The following is a 19,077-nucleotide window of genomic DNA, read 5'->3' as shown; positions in this document are numbered from 1 at the left end:
CAGTAATTATCCAATGGAAGGCTCTTACCTATTTGCTTAGTTAAATCCAAGTGGTGACTTTTATTTGGACAGGCAGTGTAGTTAGGGAGAGTGGAATAAGAAAAGAACAGCAGTGATAAACTGTTAAGGTGTAATAGCCACAAAGCATCCTGAACAGTGTTACATTGTGTCTTGAAATTACCTCAGTTTACCTAAACACTGTATGTAGCACTTCTAATGACATGGTGTTATGGAATAGCTGCTTCCAATATGGTTGTTGATCCTTACAACACTCTTTATAATAATTAAAAAAAACATGTTCTTTGCAGTGTTTGTGTTTGGCAGCAGCCTCTGTACTATATAGCATACATAGTATACCTGCTGGAGTAGATGGGTCCACTCATCACACCAGTGACAGAGGAGTAAATGTCTGCTTGTAACGGTATATCCCTCAGAAGTTATCATCACAGCCGTACGTCTGTTTGTGTGTGTCCTGAGGAAACAGTGGCTAGGGTTGGTTAGTCACACTTAGCATGATTAGGAGCAGCTTTCAGACATTTTCCCAGAGTGCCTCTGTGTGGAGATAATAACACCCAGAGGAACAGGCTCAGTTTGGACACCTTTCTGAGCCTGTCAGACACGTGCAGGTATCTGTATTTGTGAATGTGAGCTCACTGCAAAATATATCCTTCCCTGTTTTAGCCCAGAAATTCTGATCACTTTTATTACTGCTGACCGAAACATACCATATCTTTATTCTATCTTTTAAGCAGCACTAATTTGCAGTTCATGTTTCTGTTTGTGTAGCATGTCGGTGGATAGCTAACCTGGTTTGTAGTCTCTGTGAGTGTACAGTACGTCAACAGAAGTCTAGCATCACCTATTTAACTTTCACGCCTTTTGTTCTGCCTGCCAGAATTCTTAAATCATCCACCAAAAAAAGAAAATTATTAATCTAGTGTCATTGGGAATGCAAGTCTGATCTCATGTGTTTACTGTAAATATCTCAAGGCACTGTGATTAACCTAATATTACATTTTAGACATTCTCTGCATCTCTCTGTGTGCTGATTTTCCTTTTGATCAAAAATCAAAAGATTGTTTAAAAAATTTTGTGAAATGTAGCTGGTGTTATTGAAAAGAAACTGAGCTACTCTTCTTGTTCAGGACTGTGTTCTTTTGTTGAAAGAAGTTCTTTGGTGGTTTGCTTGATCTCTCCTTTGGTATGGTACTGCCCAAGGACTTCATTACAAATACAACTGTGGTATTACTCAGTAGACATTCCTTTTGCTCTTAAAGCAGTCTCATAGCATGGACTCATCATGGTAACCATGGTCAGCAACAATTAGGACCACAAACAGGCCAAGAAAATACTTCCTACATCAGCAGCAGTGGCAGCCTGGACAGTTGACCCAAAACTGTTAAGCCATGAGGCTACCATCTACAGCTTTAGTAGGGATTGAGATTCGAACAGAGACAGGAGTGAAACCTGATATCTATCCATCTCAGGGTTGTTCATTGCTATTCTTCTTGGCACAAAGAATCTATGGTTATCTAAGTTACTGCTGCCATTCTGTCAGCTCCAAACAGTCTGGCCTTGGACAGTCTTGTATTAACAAAGTGTCTTAGTCCGCAGAACTACTGCTCACTGGATGTTTTATGTTTTTACATGATTCTGAGTAAGCTCCAGAGACTGCTCTATGAAAAAACCCAATACTCAAAGAAGTCTGTCTGCCACAAACAATCATATTACGGTCACTGAGATCACATTCTTTCCTCATTCTCATGCTTCAATTGAACATTAATTGAAGCTCCTCACCTGTATCTGCAGGACTGTATGCAAGAGTAGAAGTAAAGGTAGAAATACAGGTATTTGGTTAGTGTATGTTCATCTACACTACCGTTCAAAGGTTTGGGGTCACTTAGAAATGTCCTTATTTTTGAAAGAAGTGCTTTTTTTTAAATGAAGATAACATTAAATGAATCAGAAATCCAGTCTAGACATTGTTAATGTGGCAGATGACTATTCTCGCTGGAAACGGCAGATTTTTAATAGAATATCTACATAGAGGTACAGAGGTCCATTTCCAGCAACCATCACTCCTGTGTTCTAATGCTATATTGTGTTAGCTAATCATGTCGAAAGGCTAATTGATGTTTAGACAATACTGGCACAATTCTGTTAGCACATGAATAAAAGTGTGATTTTCATGGACAACATGAAATTGTCTGGGAGAACCCAAACTTTTGAACGGTAGTGTATGTTGTGTCAAAATGCATTGTGTAGAGTTGGGAGGACATAATACAGATATCATGACTACTAGGACTACTCAGTTTTTAAGGCAGATGTGTGATACCTCCCCCTGGTATCCACATTTGCAGTATAGAACTGTAAAAAAATTTAGTTTATGTTGAGCTCACTGGCAGAGGCTTAATTAATGACATTTGTAATGCAAATAGAAATACTGTACAATAACACAAGTTCAGATGAGTTTTATAGGGTTGGAAGAGACAAAATAATATCTTGTTTATTATTCTGTGGAACCAATTGTTGTCTCTGATGAGAGGATATATTTTATATTTGTATTGACAGTGTTAGTTTAACTGTAAATAAAGAACACGTGAAAATTCTGTCTAACTTCGTAGTGTTTTAATATGAATTGACTAATTATATTCATCCTGATTCCAACATGACATAAGCTGAAACTTTGGATTAACCAACATTAATCTGTGGATTAATGTTGGTTTTGTCTAGAACTTGTGGTGGGTGTATATCTACATAAGGTGTTGAGACAGACTAACGGTGTTCTGTGGCTCAGGCCTGGACATGTCAAGCCATACAAAGCCACACAAAGCACAAAGGCTTGATATACAAAGGAATAAAATACACTCCCACTCTCACAACCTCTGTTGTGATTCATCCAGATTCATGCAAGTGTAGTATTAATCCCGGAGTGCCCGTTTTAAAGGTTTTTTTCAGTTTATTCATAGTAATTACACAAAGAACCTCTTTGTACTTTCTTTTTATGCATCTGTTGCTGATCATTGCTCCTTGCTTTACCTTTTGTTTCTCCTCAACAAGCCTGAAAAATAAATCTTCATGTATGTAAAAGTATTCTTCCTAACAGCAGAGTACAGAATAATGAGGGTGTACCACATTCCTGTCATTTTCTCCAGTCAACTGTTTCATGTGAGCGTCTTTGTGCTTGTGTGTGACCGTGAGTGCATGTGAATTAATAAAGCGAGTTGTACTCTGGTGTCTTCCTAACACCTGATACTCACAATGGGTCCCAAGACTCCCAGTTGGAGCATCTCTGCGCTCAACATGAAACACGCTGCTCGCCTGCATGTCTTCCACACTGAGGAAATTCCTCTCATGCAGCATAATGAATAATGCACACCATGAAAGAAAAAAAAACCTTCATAGCTCCTGTATGAATAATGAAGGTAACGTGTTTGTGCGGTTTGTCTGATTAGGTGAGAGCCTGTCATATATCTTGTCCCTTAAGGGTGCAGAGACTGCTCACTTTGATTTCCCTGCAACTGAAAATGATGCAGAAATGATTTTGTAATTGATCCCCATGTGACTGATGTACAATCAATTGTTGTCAGAGGCCCTCCAGTCTCTGATAGATGACACTGTCGATATCTGTACTGCCATTCAGGTCTATTGACCTTTCTCTGACGCATGTTAGCACCACTTGGCCTGGTCATTACGGCAATGTTCCAGATGCCAGAGGTCGGCATCGGGGAAACCTCCATCTATCAGAGGAGTTGCTAAACCAAGCGAGAAGAAAATACTATAGGATGGAGACAAGGGAAAAGAAGGATCAGAAAGACAGAGATAAACATATTGTACTAACATAGATGACATCAAAAACTACTATTGATGGGAAATTGACATTTTTAACTAGCATTCGACCAAAATAAATTTTGAATTCCTTTACTCTGAAAGCATAACTTACATGTTCATTGCGTCTCCTAGCCTGCTGTGTTTTGCAGTGACAAATTTGTACCTGGTACATATGACTTTCCTAGAGCTCTGATGTACATTTCCATTTGAAAAGATGAGAAACAGACCAACGCCAAAGTGAAGTGGATTAAGGCCTGAACAGAGCCTGAGGAAATGGGATCTACATGCTTAGTCTGTGCCAACAAACAGCTTCTGGTTTGTTTTAAGCTACTTTACTGACCAGCTCAATATCCAGCTCCAGTAACTGGAAAAACCACTGACTGAAGATCAGTATAGTCAGAACATCCATTGTCAGGTTCAGTTCAGAATTACAGGAGTCTCAAAGAAACCGTCTCTGGTCTTTGTACACACATGATGGTACCAAATCTGGCAGCCTGATTGTGACGACAAGACTCTAGAAAGCATATATTCTCCCTGGCTGTTGTTTGCCAGGTTGTCTAACTTCCTCCAAAACACCAATAGTTGTTTGTACTCTTCAGTTTGTACATAGATTCAAAAAATGAGGTTGAATATCAAACTTCAGAGGTGTTAGTGGATGTATGTTTTTGTTTGTTTTCAGACCTTATACAAAATTAAGCTAACTACATCTTGACTAATGGCACACACTCAAGATATACGTACTGTATATCTATCTTGTCATTTCACTGACAACTTTAATGCTTGTGCACATAAGAATGGACAAATATGCATCTAAGGTTTTAAAAGGACTTGTGAAATAGACATTTAGACATATCGAAAGTAGCCTTTAACATCTTGATCATAGCCACTTAATCAATGTACTTGAAAGAAAGAACAGCACACCTATCCATCCATTTCTTTACCTGCTTCATCCACAGAGTCTGGTGGGGGACTGGAGCTTACTTTTGCTGACAGAGGTTGCTCACATCCTGAACAGGTTGACATTCCATCACAGGGCTAACAGGGAGACGGACACCCAGCCAATTTAGAATCACCAGTTAACCTACACTGCATGTCTTTGGACCGTTGGAGAAAGCATACAGAGGAAACCAATGCAGGAAGAACAGGGAGAACATTGAAACTCCACACAGGAAGACCCCAGCTGACCAGGAGGCTCAGAACAGGACATTAATAAATTAATAATAATGTTTGCTTGTAGAAGTATAGGTTGAAAAATACAATGTATAAGACAAAAGACAGAACTTTACAACAATTTTCTTTTTACTGCTCCATTAAGTCAGGAATATAATATTCCTAACCACTAACTGATGCTATCCCAGATGAACTGCCTGAAATTCAGTGCATAGAGTACAATATTTAGGAGGCTGCACCCCGACGTACATTTAAGTGTGTATGTAATAAATTACATGTACCCTGACTTTTTTAGAAGTACAAAAGTGCACCACACACAGAAGGTTCCAGCCAAGTGGAGGCTAGTGTATTTCAGTGCCACATGTGAGGTCTGTCAAGCTGTCATCTCCACGTGCACGAACTTGCTGTTTTTAATGTCTTCTATTTTTATTTGGCTCAGTGGCTGTGGTTTCTATCCGCTGCAGCAGCAGGAGCTACATTTCTAAATTAAGCCTCATGAATTATTCTTGCATTGTGTTACCCCTTGTTTTCTGCTACAGCGAATGCAGATTGTTTAGATGTTGCAAGATGCACCTGCAGAAGACTGTAACTGCTGAGTGAATAATACCAGACTGTAAAAAGTTATCCGCAGTATTAACATCTCACAAAGTATTCCCAGAAGAATTCGTCATCCTCCTCTGTATTGAGGCTTCTTCCTTGACAATTGTTTTTCCATTCTCTTTAGCTTGTCAAATCGTTAGAATAGCACCGTTTACCCTGCCATGTGTCCAAACATCATCTTATTACATCTAAATGTGGAGCTAGATGTCTGGACTGTTACTTAAAAGCATTAGCAGGTCCTTGAAAATTCTGATGATTGGATGTCAATTGGATAATTTTATACATTTCTGGCAAATTCTTACTTCTGGTTATAATAATACTCCAAACTAAGCCAGTTGCCTTCCTCTGAGTGACTCATTTCTTCAAAAAAGCACTCAATACTTTTGCAGTGATTAGGAATAATTTCCTCACAATAGTACTGAAGAGGCTGTTTACTTATTGAGAGCACCAAAGCATTACCATGACGACATGACAAGTACATAAGAAGCACAATCCGAACTTTTCTCTGTAAGTGCTTTTCTTTAATGGACTTTCATAATTGATGTTTTTATCCAAAAACATCCATCCTTATCCAAACCTATAACGTTACCTGCGACTCTGTTTGTTTACTTTCCTCTTAAATTTGAATATATAAGGTAGGTTTATCTGGCTCATCAGTCTTAACAATTTAAGCTAACATGACATATGATGATTAGAACCCAAACAGAAACAATAAAGTTGCCTTAAGTCTTCCTAATGTGTGATTTTTAATGTCTGAGATGAAAATCATAAATAAAATCTCGTAATAAAATCTGGTTGTCGATCCAACTGTAGAATACGTTCATGGAAAGAAGATTTAGTGGCTGGGCAACCAAAGACAACCTACTGCAAAACTCAATCAGGAATTTAGGACCAGATTCTATGAATGTGATGCTGCTATGTCCAATGCAAATGCAAACCAAGCAATCAAAACATATACAGAAAATAACGCAGAATACTGTATACTGGTCGGTGTAACATTTCGTAGTTACTTTTTCAGAGAATATTTTGGTGAAGATGCAAACACATACACTACTGTTCAAAAGTTTGGGGTCATTAGAAATGTCCTTATTTTTTGAAAGAAAATATGTTTTGTTTTTTTTTCAATGACAATAACATTAACTTAATCAAAAATCCAGTCTAGATACTGTTAATGTGGTAAATGACTATTCTAGCTGGAAACAGCTGATTTTTAATGGAATATCTCCATAGGGGTACAGAGGAACATTTCCAGCAACCATCACTCCTGTGTTCTAATGCTACATTGTGTTAGCTAATGCTGTTGAAAGGCTGATATATGACTAGAAAACCCTTGTGCCATTATGTTAGCACATGAATAATAGTATGAGTTTTCATGGAAAACATGAAAATGCCTGGGTGACCCCAAACTTTTCAACGGTAGTGCGCCTAAAAACAGAAACCAAAATAGTAGAAGCAAAAGGAACAACAGGTTTGTATGAATCTGTCAGAGAAGGAAATCCATTTTTACAACAGTGAATATGGATGAAACAAGTCAATGATAAATATTCACTGTTGTTACACGGTTTAAAGTATTTCTAAATGTATGCACATATCTGTGATACTAGCTTGAATTAATGCCGCTTTGTAATTAAGTAACCAATCTATAAAGAAATTGTAGTTTGGTGTTACTTCATCAAAGCCTTGATGATTTTTTCGGTGAACTAAAACTTCCAGGTTCTATTCCATAAGTAGGATAACCTTATTTAAAATCCCACTGACAGAGCTAAAAACCTCAAATCCAGCTTCAGAACAGCACCTCTCTCACTAGCATGTTATGTGGCTTGTGTCATGCAGTTAGATAAGTTCAGTATAAACTGTCTCTCAGTGTCTAGCACTGTTTCTTCACAGCTAGAAGGTCCAGGGTTTGAATCTCTAGGTCAGCTTGAGCCTTTCTGCGTGAGAACCGAACTTGCTGAAAGTGTGTGTGTGTGTGTGTGTGTGTGTGTGTGTGTGTGTGTGTGTGTGTGTGTGTTTCCTCCATCCCTCCTGATTGAACTTGTTACAGTAATGTGCGTATGACAGCAGGAAACCACAGGAGAGAAAAGTCTGCTGCAGCCAAACGAGCAGCAGCTCTCCTCCTGCTGGAAGCTGCAGCCTCTCTTATCTCCTACTGCTTCAACCTGTTACTGAGACACAGACAGCTCCCCTCCCACAACCTCAGATGACTTTTATTCACAGGAGGTAGAGAGAATACTTTATACATTTACACACAACTTTCTCATTAACCATATATTAAACACAAATTTCGCTATACATATTCCTTTAAACGTCAAAAAAATGCCTCTTTTAGATGCCAGCTCAACACTTCCTAATGACTGTCAGTGTTGGAGAACAGTGTTTGTTAGCTGATGTAACTTCCACACAGATTCATGCAATGCGACAAATAAGTAATCATCAGCCTGATGATGAAAAAAGTGAATGAAGCTGACACAGCAGTGGATGTTGGTTCTCTTAAAAATAAAATATATATAATGTTGTAACATATTTAACCTTTAAATGGACGCACAAGGGATTAGACTCTACACTCTCCGATAAGTGGGTCAAAAATGACCCGTAAAAGAATCAGTGTGTTTTTTTACGGCATTTTGTCATTTTGGTGAAGAATAATAATCTATTTGTGTTATATTTTTGACCACACAAGAATGATTTCATGTTTGAAACATGTTTATTTTTCACTTTATAACAGATTTTGAATATTTTGATAATTGAAAAAGAAGAATATCACTCAGAACAGTAATAGAAGAATGTCAACATCCATTTTGTTGTCATTTTTCCACTCTCTTCCTCCAGCTGTTGCTGCTCTCTGTCCCTCCAAGTTTGTGCATCACCTCTTGCATGATATTATCAATGATAAAGAGCTTGGGGTAGTAATATAAATATTACAATTTCTTTAAAAGTATAAAAGGTAGCTTAAAAATATAAATGGAATGATATTATAAACATGTTTTTTTTAGTAATAGCTGGAATATTAAATGACAAAAACTTTCTATTGCAAAGATCTTGCAAGAAAATGACCTCACTGGGTCATTTTTGACCCACTTATGCATCTAAGGGTTAACATTCTAAGTTGTAACTACCTTGCAGCCAGCAGAGACTTAAGTTACTTCATCCAGCTTAAAAAGAGGCTTGCTGACAACCTGCACACAGAAAATGTTCTTTAAAACTAGACTTATTATGGATTAAATCCCATAAATTACATGTAAAGAGATCATTTGCTTCACTGTAACAAATCACAATACATTTCAAGCAGTAATGTATTGTTTTGCAATAATGCAGTTCATTAAAATAAAATCTGAAGCTTTTGTGGAACTAAAAACAAAAATGATCAACCACAGCAGAATGCTGTAAAAACGTGAATTAAACAAAAGGATTTGTCACAACAGCAAGCACATCTGAAAGTATTTTACTGTAATTTTCACAAGAAAATTTGTAAGAGTGTAACTTTAGGTCATAGTCTATGCCAGGAGTGTCAAACTCATCGTAGTTCAGAGGCCACATAGAAGTGGACCGGACTGGTAAAATCATAGCGACAACTCCAAATGTTCCCTTTGTTTTAATGCAAAAATGTTCACATTGAAGGAGCTATCTTTTTACAAAACATTATGAGCAAACTGAAATTTGTTAAGAAAAATAAATTCAGTTTCACCAACATTATGCTTCAGTTTATCATTTACACATTACAACTTCCAGATCACTGTGGATCACCAAAGGCACAAAACATTTAGTCATAGGTATCTGGAACTGAATGATGTAGTATTTTACTTTAAAAAACAACAAAAAACTACAAAAACAAGACAAAACACTACAAAAACGGGACACAAAAGGACAAAAATGAGACACAAAACAACATAAGCGAGAAACAAAATTGCAAAAAATGAGACAAACACAAAACAAAACGAGACAAAAAATTTGACAAACAAGTTACAAAGCAAGAAAATAAATGGACAAATGACACAAACGAGACAAAAAATGCCAAAAACGTGGAACAAAATGACAAAAACAATACAAAACAATGAATAAAGCGAAACTCAAAGCGACAAAAATGTGAGACAAATGACAAAAGTCAGACAAAGAACAATTATAGCAAAAAACAACAAAAACAAGACAAAATATTACAAAAATGAGACACAAAATGACAATCCCATGGGCCAGACTGGACCCTCTGGTGGGCCGCTTTTGGCCTGCAGGCTGGCTGTTTGACACGCCTGGTGTATGCTGAGCTTTCAGATCTTGTATTAAGAAATCTGGATCACATTTTAATACTACATCCCTGCTCTTCTCAGCAGCATGCAGCCCAGAGCCAAGACACTATCTGGTGGTTGTTAATTACAAAGTGTGGTTACATATCATATTAATGGCCCCTTGACTGCAGATTAGAGCGTTATGAGCACCATTATACTGTAGCAGTTTATAACTCTGTTAACCAGAATCCTGCAGAGGCTCCTGATCAGACCCCAGCCCCACCCTGCTCATCTTCATCTGCACCTCCAGTCAGGAGGCAGCGACCTTGGCATGAGGAGATGCACGGTGGATGTGCAAGATGAAAAGAGCTCCAGTTGATTTATGAAGACAAATTCTCTGCAGGGAATAGCTCAGATATCCCCCATTACTGTATCAGTTTCAATGGCCGAACCAAGCTTGCAGTAACTGTTACTTTACAGCGTGGAAGGCTTGAGACTTTTAAAGAGTCTCTGTCAACAAGTTTTCTCTCTTTGTGACAATGTTAAGTGCTGCTGCACCGATAGCTCACTTTAAAGTCATCTTTATAGAGAAGGACATCCAGTGGTCTTCATGAACAAACAAAGATATTGCAAGAAAACGACCCGACTGGGTCATTTTTGACCCACTTCTGCATCTAAGGGTTAAAGTCGCCATGCTGGATTTCTGACCATTAACCTCCACTCGCACAAAGTGTGTTTCTCTCCGATCTGCACCCACAAACATTCACACCCACAAAATGGAGCGTTCCAATGACCGTATGTCTTTTCCCATCCCACAGAGAAAACACATTATTTTACTGTGTTGTATAAAAAGATGCATAACTGTCAATATTAACGTAACAAAATTACAATTGCATTCATAACAATTTGTTCTTCTAAAGCAATAAGTACAGCTCTCATACATTTCTTGATATTATCTTGTTTAATATGTGCAGAAGAAGTGTTTTATCTTTTAAGGAGCGCTTACTCTGACCTGGGAGATTGGAGCCGGTGTCACTACAACCCAGAGAGGCAGATTTATGCCTTCATAATTATTGCAATACTTTGCACAACTGACGCAACAATGTCCAGTTCTTCTCTAACTACATCCGTAACAACAGAGAAATTTATCCATGTCAGACTAGCTTTGCTTTTCTATTGTAAAAACCTGCAAATTTTTGTTGTCTCCTCCTTCTGGATGCAGGCAATCTAGTTTATTTTTTGACTTCCCGCTCCCTCATAGTTTGCATTGGGACCTGCGGGATCCCAATGCTAATGCATTCGACTATTTTGTTCAGACAATGTATCCAGCTTAGAATGTACTAAAAACAGCACCGTTGTGTGAGTCTAAACCTGGTTGCTTATGAATGTAATCTTTAAATGTTAAGAGGGATTGTGCTTTTAAATCTTTCTAAAATGACATCCAGTAATCCTGCCTTCTTCACATGCACACCATGAAGGATGTTGAGATGTTTGACTAGATAAATGAAAACTATAACCTGCTGGTGATGCTGAAAGGAAAATCAGAGGAATTCCTGAAGGCAATAGACTCAGGAGATCTTGATATGTGTATCAAAATTCAGTGGTGGACCCACTGACAACATAACTCAGCAACAGAGAGAGCAAAACCACAAGCCTGGGTAAAACCTGAGTATCAAATGTGATCTGTTTAAATAAGGGATGTGTACTTTCAAATGTTCTTGGACAGCGATAGAAATATTATAACAATTAAATGGCGTGGCAGTTGTATACAGTAAAAGAAAGTGGACAAGCTTTGGATTTACAAAGTTTTAGTGTTAGTGACAGTGACTGGACAGCCAGATTGCAGATGTGCCAATGAGAAGTTGATCCGGCATTCTGCCTGTATCGGTAGAAGCCAGTGAGGAAGAACTGGAGACAGGAAAAGAGCAACAGACAAATACAAACTGACAGTCGTACACCTTGTTTTATCCAGTCAAATCCCCTGGGCTTGTCATGATAGTGAATCAGATTGGATTTCTGTTGATGAGAATATACAATTTCATTCATCATGTCCTGTAGAGCTGGAGCTAACCGTAGCTAATGTGTGTCTGTGTTACAGAGTTAGTGCAACAAGCCACTGAGTCCACCTGGGTGATGCTGAACTCCACCACCATGCATCTCTGGAGTGCTGAGGTGGTACCACGCCTGCTCCAGACACACTAACTGCAGCCAGGGGGTCACCCGATGGCCTCCCAGCCTCTCCACACCTCAGCTCGCTCAGTGCTCAGCGCGTCCTTCGCCCATCGCTGTGATGAAGACTGCCAGCCGTGCCCAGCCCCGCAGCAGTCCTCCGCTGGTCCAGATGAGGCGCTACACGCCCGCTGTCTATCCCTTCCTGTTCCCCTCTGTCATCAGCTCCCTGCCTCAGCTGCCGCCGCCATCACCTCAGAGACTGCAGATCCAGCAGCCGTCCAGCAGCGGCAGCACCCCGTCGCCTGTTGGTGAGTCCTGCCGACCCTCCACTCACACCTGCTGTGCATGTTTAAATGAGTGAATGACTACAAGAACATGTGGTCAGAGGAAAAAGCTTAAAGTGGTTAGTAAACCTGTCTGTGACATGGAAAACCTACTTCAAACAAGACACTTAAAATAGCATTTAATTTGCTTGATAAAGGGAGTCTTAAATGTCCGACAGTAAAATCAGGTTTAGTCTCTTGGGGTTCACTCTAAAAAGCAATTTAGCCGACATATTCCCACCACTTCATTAAATACATAGTTGCATGAATAAACTAGAAAAGCACTCAGAGAGCACAGTACTCCACCAAGGCTGCTCAGTCATTATATCATTTCCAACAGCTGAAATCTTCAAAAAAAATTGTGCCAGAAATCACAGCAACATATAATGTGGCCATTTAATATAGATGTCCCCACAAAAATGATCTTGCGCTGAGCACAGGCGTGTGTTATGCATGTGTACATTATGTACGGATACCGAATCGCGTGGCCTAAATATGTAGCGAACGGTGGGAATTGATGGGACTCAGAAACACCCCCACAATTTATTCAATTGTTCCTTGCTCGATTTCCAGTGGATAAGTCCTGATAAGTCCGCAGCGGTTGAGTTGTAGTAGGATTGCAATCATGATCGTCAGCAGGCAGCTGACATAGTGTTCGCTTGTTGTCATGGTTACAGTGATGCTATGCTGCTATCTTGCAGTGTTACAGAAATCTTTAACAAATCAGTGGATCCAGACTATAAGCTGCATCACTGCCAAAATCTAATCACTTGGTCCTTGTGTCATTTCTGACCTTCCCTGAAAATTTCATCCAAATTCGTTAGTCCGTTTTTGAGTAATGTTGCTGACAGACAAACAGACGGACAGACAGACAAACGTACGCTGACCATCACATAACTCAGCCACTCGTTGGCAGAGTAAAAATTAAGTAAAGGAGTTAAATTAAGGAGTTAGATTAACCTTTTAAGTTGCAAACATTATTCTGATAGGTTGGGTTGACATAATAATGACATGATTTAAAAATTGATTTGATATAAGTCGGTAACTTAATGAAAATGGCAACTTTCTTCACCTTGAGCTCATGATTTAAAGTCCCCTCCCCTGCCTACCTGGATATCGTAAGATTGTGTGGCAGGATCTTGTAGGCTAAACAAACATGATGCAAGGGACATTTCAAGGTGAGTCTCATTTCTTTTACAAGTAAATTCTACTAAAGCAGTCCATTTGGGCATATTTTCAGTTGTGATGTGAACTGTGGAATCGTGCACAGTGTTTAGGCTACACTTGCTACTACTTTTGATGGAACATGTTGCACTAATGTACTAAGATTGAGGCAAACTATTATGTTCAATTTCTATTATTGAACATAAACCTTAGTTTTCATGTGCAGATTGAAATTCAGGTTGATTTACATTGAGAAGACTACACTGGCTGTGAAACAAAAAGTGAAGGCGTCACAGTTGAGAGTTTGAAGCTAATCAGTCAGAACATGACGATAAGATCTCAGACAGCGGTGACTAAACCAGACGGCTGCTGAATTATTTCCTCTCTGTAAGTGGCCCCTGGTATTTCCCGCTGAGTAGAAATATTCTGACACACTCTGGTTTGTGTTGCCTTCGCCTGAGCACCGCTGTTTTCAGCTCCGCATATTTATTCCCTCTCGTTCTCTCCCTCCTGTCTTTTCACCACCACCTAAAAAATCTGCTCCGACATGAAAACCAGCAGGCGGGTTCACCCAGGGGGGATCCGTCTTCCGGCAAAGAGCTCAGGTGTGCAGCTCTGTGTGCTGCTGAACTCTGAAGTGTAAATAGACACAACACAGAGAGACAGGCAATTTCAATATTGGTTGTTTTTGTGGAGCAGAGGTTTTATTCCTGTTAATTTGCCTCGTCCTCTAATGTGTAGGGGAATTGGATGTTCAGCATCTAAATCAAAATGGAAAATCTCTATTTTCTCATTCATCAGAGCAACAGCTAGTTAGACATGTCTTAAGATCAGTGAGAGTGTGCTTGCAGTCTGGGATGGAAATAAACTCAGTTCAATATACAGGGCACACTCTGCAGGCCTGTCTCAGCATGGACAACAAGCAACATTACATTTTAATATTGCTGTATACCCTCACATGGTGGCCAAAGAATTTATTTTTTAGAGTTTATTTCTAATTTTCAGTTTCCACAGAGCTTCCCTATTCAGTTTGGTTTTGTTCATGTCTGGAATTTGCTGCAAAGAGAAACTCAGCATCTTTTCCGTCATGCTGTACCTACACCGCTTTGACGTTGAACTTTGCCTTTTAACGACAATGTTAAATCGGTGCTAAACTTTTCACGTCTTTGAGGTCGCAAGGGTTTGATGTAGTTTCATCTCTCTCCAAAATTTGTGACAGTTTATGCTCAAAGTGCAGTAGTGTGCATACAGAGAATACATAGATATGACCTACTGCACATGTATGAATCAGGGTTCTCCAGGACTCTAGTGGAACAAAAGCAATGGCTACACATCTGTCGTGTCTGCAACTGTCCATGTGCACATCTACAAGGGAAGATAATCAAGGCTTTACCTAAATGCTGTTTTTACTCACTAATTCAGCCATTTGCTTGTATTTTTGTGCTTGTCCGTTGATTGTGAAGCTGTTGTGATTGAAGCACTAATGCTTGACATTAAAAACATTTCACCCCAGTTTGTTTTAGTTACACCTTGGAGAAATGTTCAGTGGAATGGCAGGCAGGTGAAGTATGTGTTAGTACATAGATGTGCATCCAAATGTTGTGGCTTCCTGAACAAATTACAGATTACTGGATTTGTAATTGAAAAACAAAAGTAAATGACATCCTTGTAAATGTGTCTTTCAAATAGTAATGCATATCATTTCATTTTTTTTTAAAATTAAATAGTTACTGCAGCACCAGCAAAGTTTGGGCACTCTCCTGAGTCAGTAACTCGCCTTGACCTTTTGGTTCTTGAGTGATGAATTTCCAGCCACTCTTCCTGCATATTCTCAGCAGCGCGGCATGTTAAGGTTCTCCCCACAGATTTGCAGTGGTAGTCAGGTCAGGGGCCTTTGAGGGACACTCCAAGAGCTTGTGCTTCTTGAAATGCTGAATCCTGAGGTCTGCTTTGGATCATTGTCTGCTGTAGAAGCCAGCCTCTTTGCACTTTCACTTTCTTGCCTGGCTGCAGTGTTTCTGTACTGCTGACTGCTACACAACCCCAAAGCACACTATTCCACATTCATGTTTAACAGTGGTCCTTTTCTTCAAATGGTGCTCCTTTTTCCCCACCATTCCAGTGTCAGCTGAACCTCCCTGCAGCTCCTCTGCAGTCGCTCAGGGGTTTAGTTTTGCCTTTCTGCCCGGCACATCTAAAAGTTTTCTTACTCTTCCACACCTGGTGTTGACTTCCACAGTTTCTAACGACATTTCATACGGTGGAAACTGAAGCTAGAAGTGCTCTGATGTCCGTTGATCATCATCTCACTTTGCTTTGTAGGCATCAGTTAGCTTCATTTTAGTATGTAAAAGTTTATCAAGTTCAGAGACTTAGCTGAGTGGCATGCCACAATTTTTTTTTTTTTTGAATGTCATAAAATAGTAATTGTCGGTGCAGAAGAAAGGCTCTTTTTAAAAATTAAATGCAGGAGTCACAGAAAACAAAGATTCAAAAATATTTTCCTAGGAGTGCCTACACATCAACACGTACTATATATATTACCCTTCAAAAGTTTGTGGTCACTTAGAAATGTCCTTATTTTTGAAAGAAAAGCAGTTTTTCAATGAAGATAACATTAAATGAATCATAAATCTAGATATTGTTAATGTGGTAAATGACTATTCTAGCTGGAAACAGCAGATTTTTAATGGAATATCTACATAGAGGTACAGAGGAACATTTCCAGCAACCATCACTCCTGTGTTCTAATGCTACATTGTGTTAGTTAATTGTAATGAAAAGCTAATTGATGATTAGAAAACCCTTGTGCAATTATGTATCACATGAATAAAAGTGTGAGTTTTCATGGAAAACATGAAATTGCCTGGGTGGCCACAAACTTTTGAACGGTAGTGTAAAGATACTCATGTCAATCAATGAGTCAAACTATAGAAAAACAACATTGATTTTTTTGTTTGTTTGTTCAAAAATATCATTGCACTGAGGCAGTTTCTGTGAGAGGAAGCATGATAAAAGGCATGTCAGTACATTAGTATGATCTCACCTTACTGACTGGGGCAGGACAAAGTTTAGATACGAAATATGTAGAAACATCAATATAAAGAATAACAACAATATCAAAAATGAGACAAAAAGACAACAGATGCTGTCTCCTCCTTGATCATCCTTTGGTGTGTGAAACAGACTAAAGCAGAGACCGTATTATTTCCAACATTAGAGACAAAGAGACAAAAGAATGAATGCCAGCCGTCTGATATAGATATGTCTGAGCATGTCTGAACTTTGGACATAATAAAAAATCAAAACAGATGAAACAAACAGTATAGTAATGAATGCTGTTATTTGTAGATTCATATAAATGATTGCCATGGCAGCGTCCCTGCGGGGGACACACTGCTGTGGGTCAGTGGTCTGGTCCCCCTGCCTGCTGCCTTCTACCTCCACTGGGGGATTCACAAAGGAAGCTGAACTGTGCTGCATACATCACACACCTCCTGGGAGCTCCAGTGGCCCAGTCAACATGTGTGAGAGAGGATGTGTATGCATGAGATAGATGAAAAGACAAAAGAAAATTATAATCAGGCGCACATATTAATACATTTATTTTGAAATTTACATTCACACTGCAGCTTTTGTCTCAATACACAACAGGAGTTCAACAGATGGGATCATTTGAAGCCTGATGCATTTGATTCTTTTCTGTTTTTACTTGACTGAAATTGCTAATTGTCTCTCTGCAGGTCAGTGTTGTTTTAGAATTAAAGATTTGTTTAATTTATCTGATGGAAGAGCACGGCACACATCATACGATCGAGGACCATTAGAAAGTCCTGTTTTTACATTTTCTGGCTCAGATAAATGGTGTTTATGTAATATGCCTTTTAAACACACGAGTGGGTTTTGGGGTTCAGAGAGGTGAAGGACTGTATCAGTGTTTGAGTTGGTTTAGTGAAGATGTACGGGGAGCCTGTGGCCTTGGAGAGCATTATGGGAGCAGCATTTAAAAAAAGAGCTGCAAACAGAGAAAACGGGACCTGTGGATCAGACCAGTCTTTCTCTAACCTTAAACAGGTACTGTTATTGCCTGATGTATGCTTAATGTAATATTGCATATTTTGGCAGAAAACGACATGTTTTCAGTGAACATAATGCTGTTATGTTCCATATCAAAGAATCTGCATTTTGCCAAATGTGTTAATTAACAACATTGCCTCATTACCGTGAAAGAATGTAACTGGGTCACAATTTTATTTCCTCAAAACCACATTTCCAGTTGCAATTTAGCTGTATGGAAGCCTCATTTGTAAGAGACAGGGTTTGTTAATTAGATGTTGATTTATGGTTGAAACAAGGTTGGCCTGTCCTCAGTGCTGTTTGGCCCAATTTAAGTCATGTGATGCCACATTGAAAACTAGGTTAAAATAACTTTTTGACACTACATAAAGTTAACAACATGGCCAGTGCATCTGTGCTTGATAGGCCAAAACATTGAACCCAGTGACTTTCAGTGTGCAGAATCAGTTTATTCTAGAACAAGAAAAGCACTCAGAGAGTGCAGTGCTCCTCCGCTAAGGCTGCTCAGTTGTATGATTTCCAATGGATGCAATCTTTAAAACATCTGTGGTCCACAGCGGTAGATTCGCAATCATGTGATCGTCAGCAGACAGCTGATGTAGTGTTGTAAGAGTTGAGAAACTCTGTGTTGTTGTCATAGTTACAGTGATGCTATGCTGCTATCTCGCAGTGTTACAGAAATCTTTAACAAATCCGTGGCTCCAGACTATAAGCTGCATCACTGCCAAAATCTAATCACTTGGTCCTTGTGTCATTCCTGACATTCCCTGAAAATGTCATCCAAATCCGTTAGTCCATTTTTGAGTAATGTTGCTGACAGACAGACAGACAAATGTACAGCAATCGTCACATAACTCCACTGCATTCCTAAGTGGAGTAACAAATATTAGAATAGTTTTAATCTATGTCTTATTCATCATGCAGAGGTGAATGATACCTGGCATAGAAGAAGATTAATGAAAAAAAAACTCTTAAACTGCTGATTGAAGGTCCAATGAAACAGAAGCACATGATTTGCCATCAGTTCAAAGATCAGTGAAGGCATCATCAGCAGATTCTTAGACAGTATAAAAAAACATCACATACAGTGAGCATGTCAGGAAGTTGGTTAATGGATCCTGTCACTCAAACACTTCCAGCCTCTCCCCATCTGTCTCTCCCCCTCCCTGTACTCTCCTCCCATCTGGCCTTGAGGGGGATGGGGGAGGGGATACCTGTACTTCCAACCTGTCAGTGTCCTACCTGCTTATGACCCCAACAGATTATCAAAGCCTTCATCTGACAGGGGAGCGTCGACATGCTCCATGTCTTCTACCAAGATGCTAACGGAAACATTCCTTTCCCATCTTCCAGGAAAAGCTTTATTCTCTCTCCTCCATGAGGCCTCAAGCGACCTGTCAACTGTGATAAGGCAAACATCTTCTGAGGCAAACTTACAGTGTAGCAACATTACAGCAAGATGCATTGTACTAATATGACAGGAAAGAAGCAGAATTTAATGGTTTAGGTACCCAAATAGT

General features: G+C 39.3%; 1 protein-coding gene across 1 annotated transcript in view; it reads left to right on the top strand.

Annotated features, from left to right (window-relative positions):
* Positions 1–19,077, top strand: part of LOC111573403 (retinoic acid receptor beta) — a 234,571-nt gene that overhangs the window by 68,645 nt on the left and 146,849 nt on the right. The window contains exon 2 of the mRNA XM_035951539.2: positions 11,920–12,301. Coding sequence (XP_035807432.2) covers positions 12,112–12,301 — 190 coding nt within the window. The 5' untranslated portion in view covers positions 11,920–12,111. The remainder of the gene's footprint in view (positions 1–11,919; positions 12,302–19,077) is intronic.

This window comes from Amphiprion ocellaris, chromosome 15 (assembly GCF_022539595.1).
Source record: "Amphiprion ocellaris isolate individual 3 ecotype Okinawa chromosome 15, ASM2253959v1, whole genome shotgun sequence".
Taxonomy (NCBI): domain Eukaryota; kingdom Metazoa; phylum Chordata; class Actinopteri; family Pomacentridae; genus Amphiprion; species Amphiprion ocellaris.
Note: the sequence above shows the minus strand (reverse complement) of the source record. Positions and strands in the feature narration are given on the sequence as shown.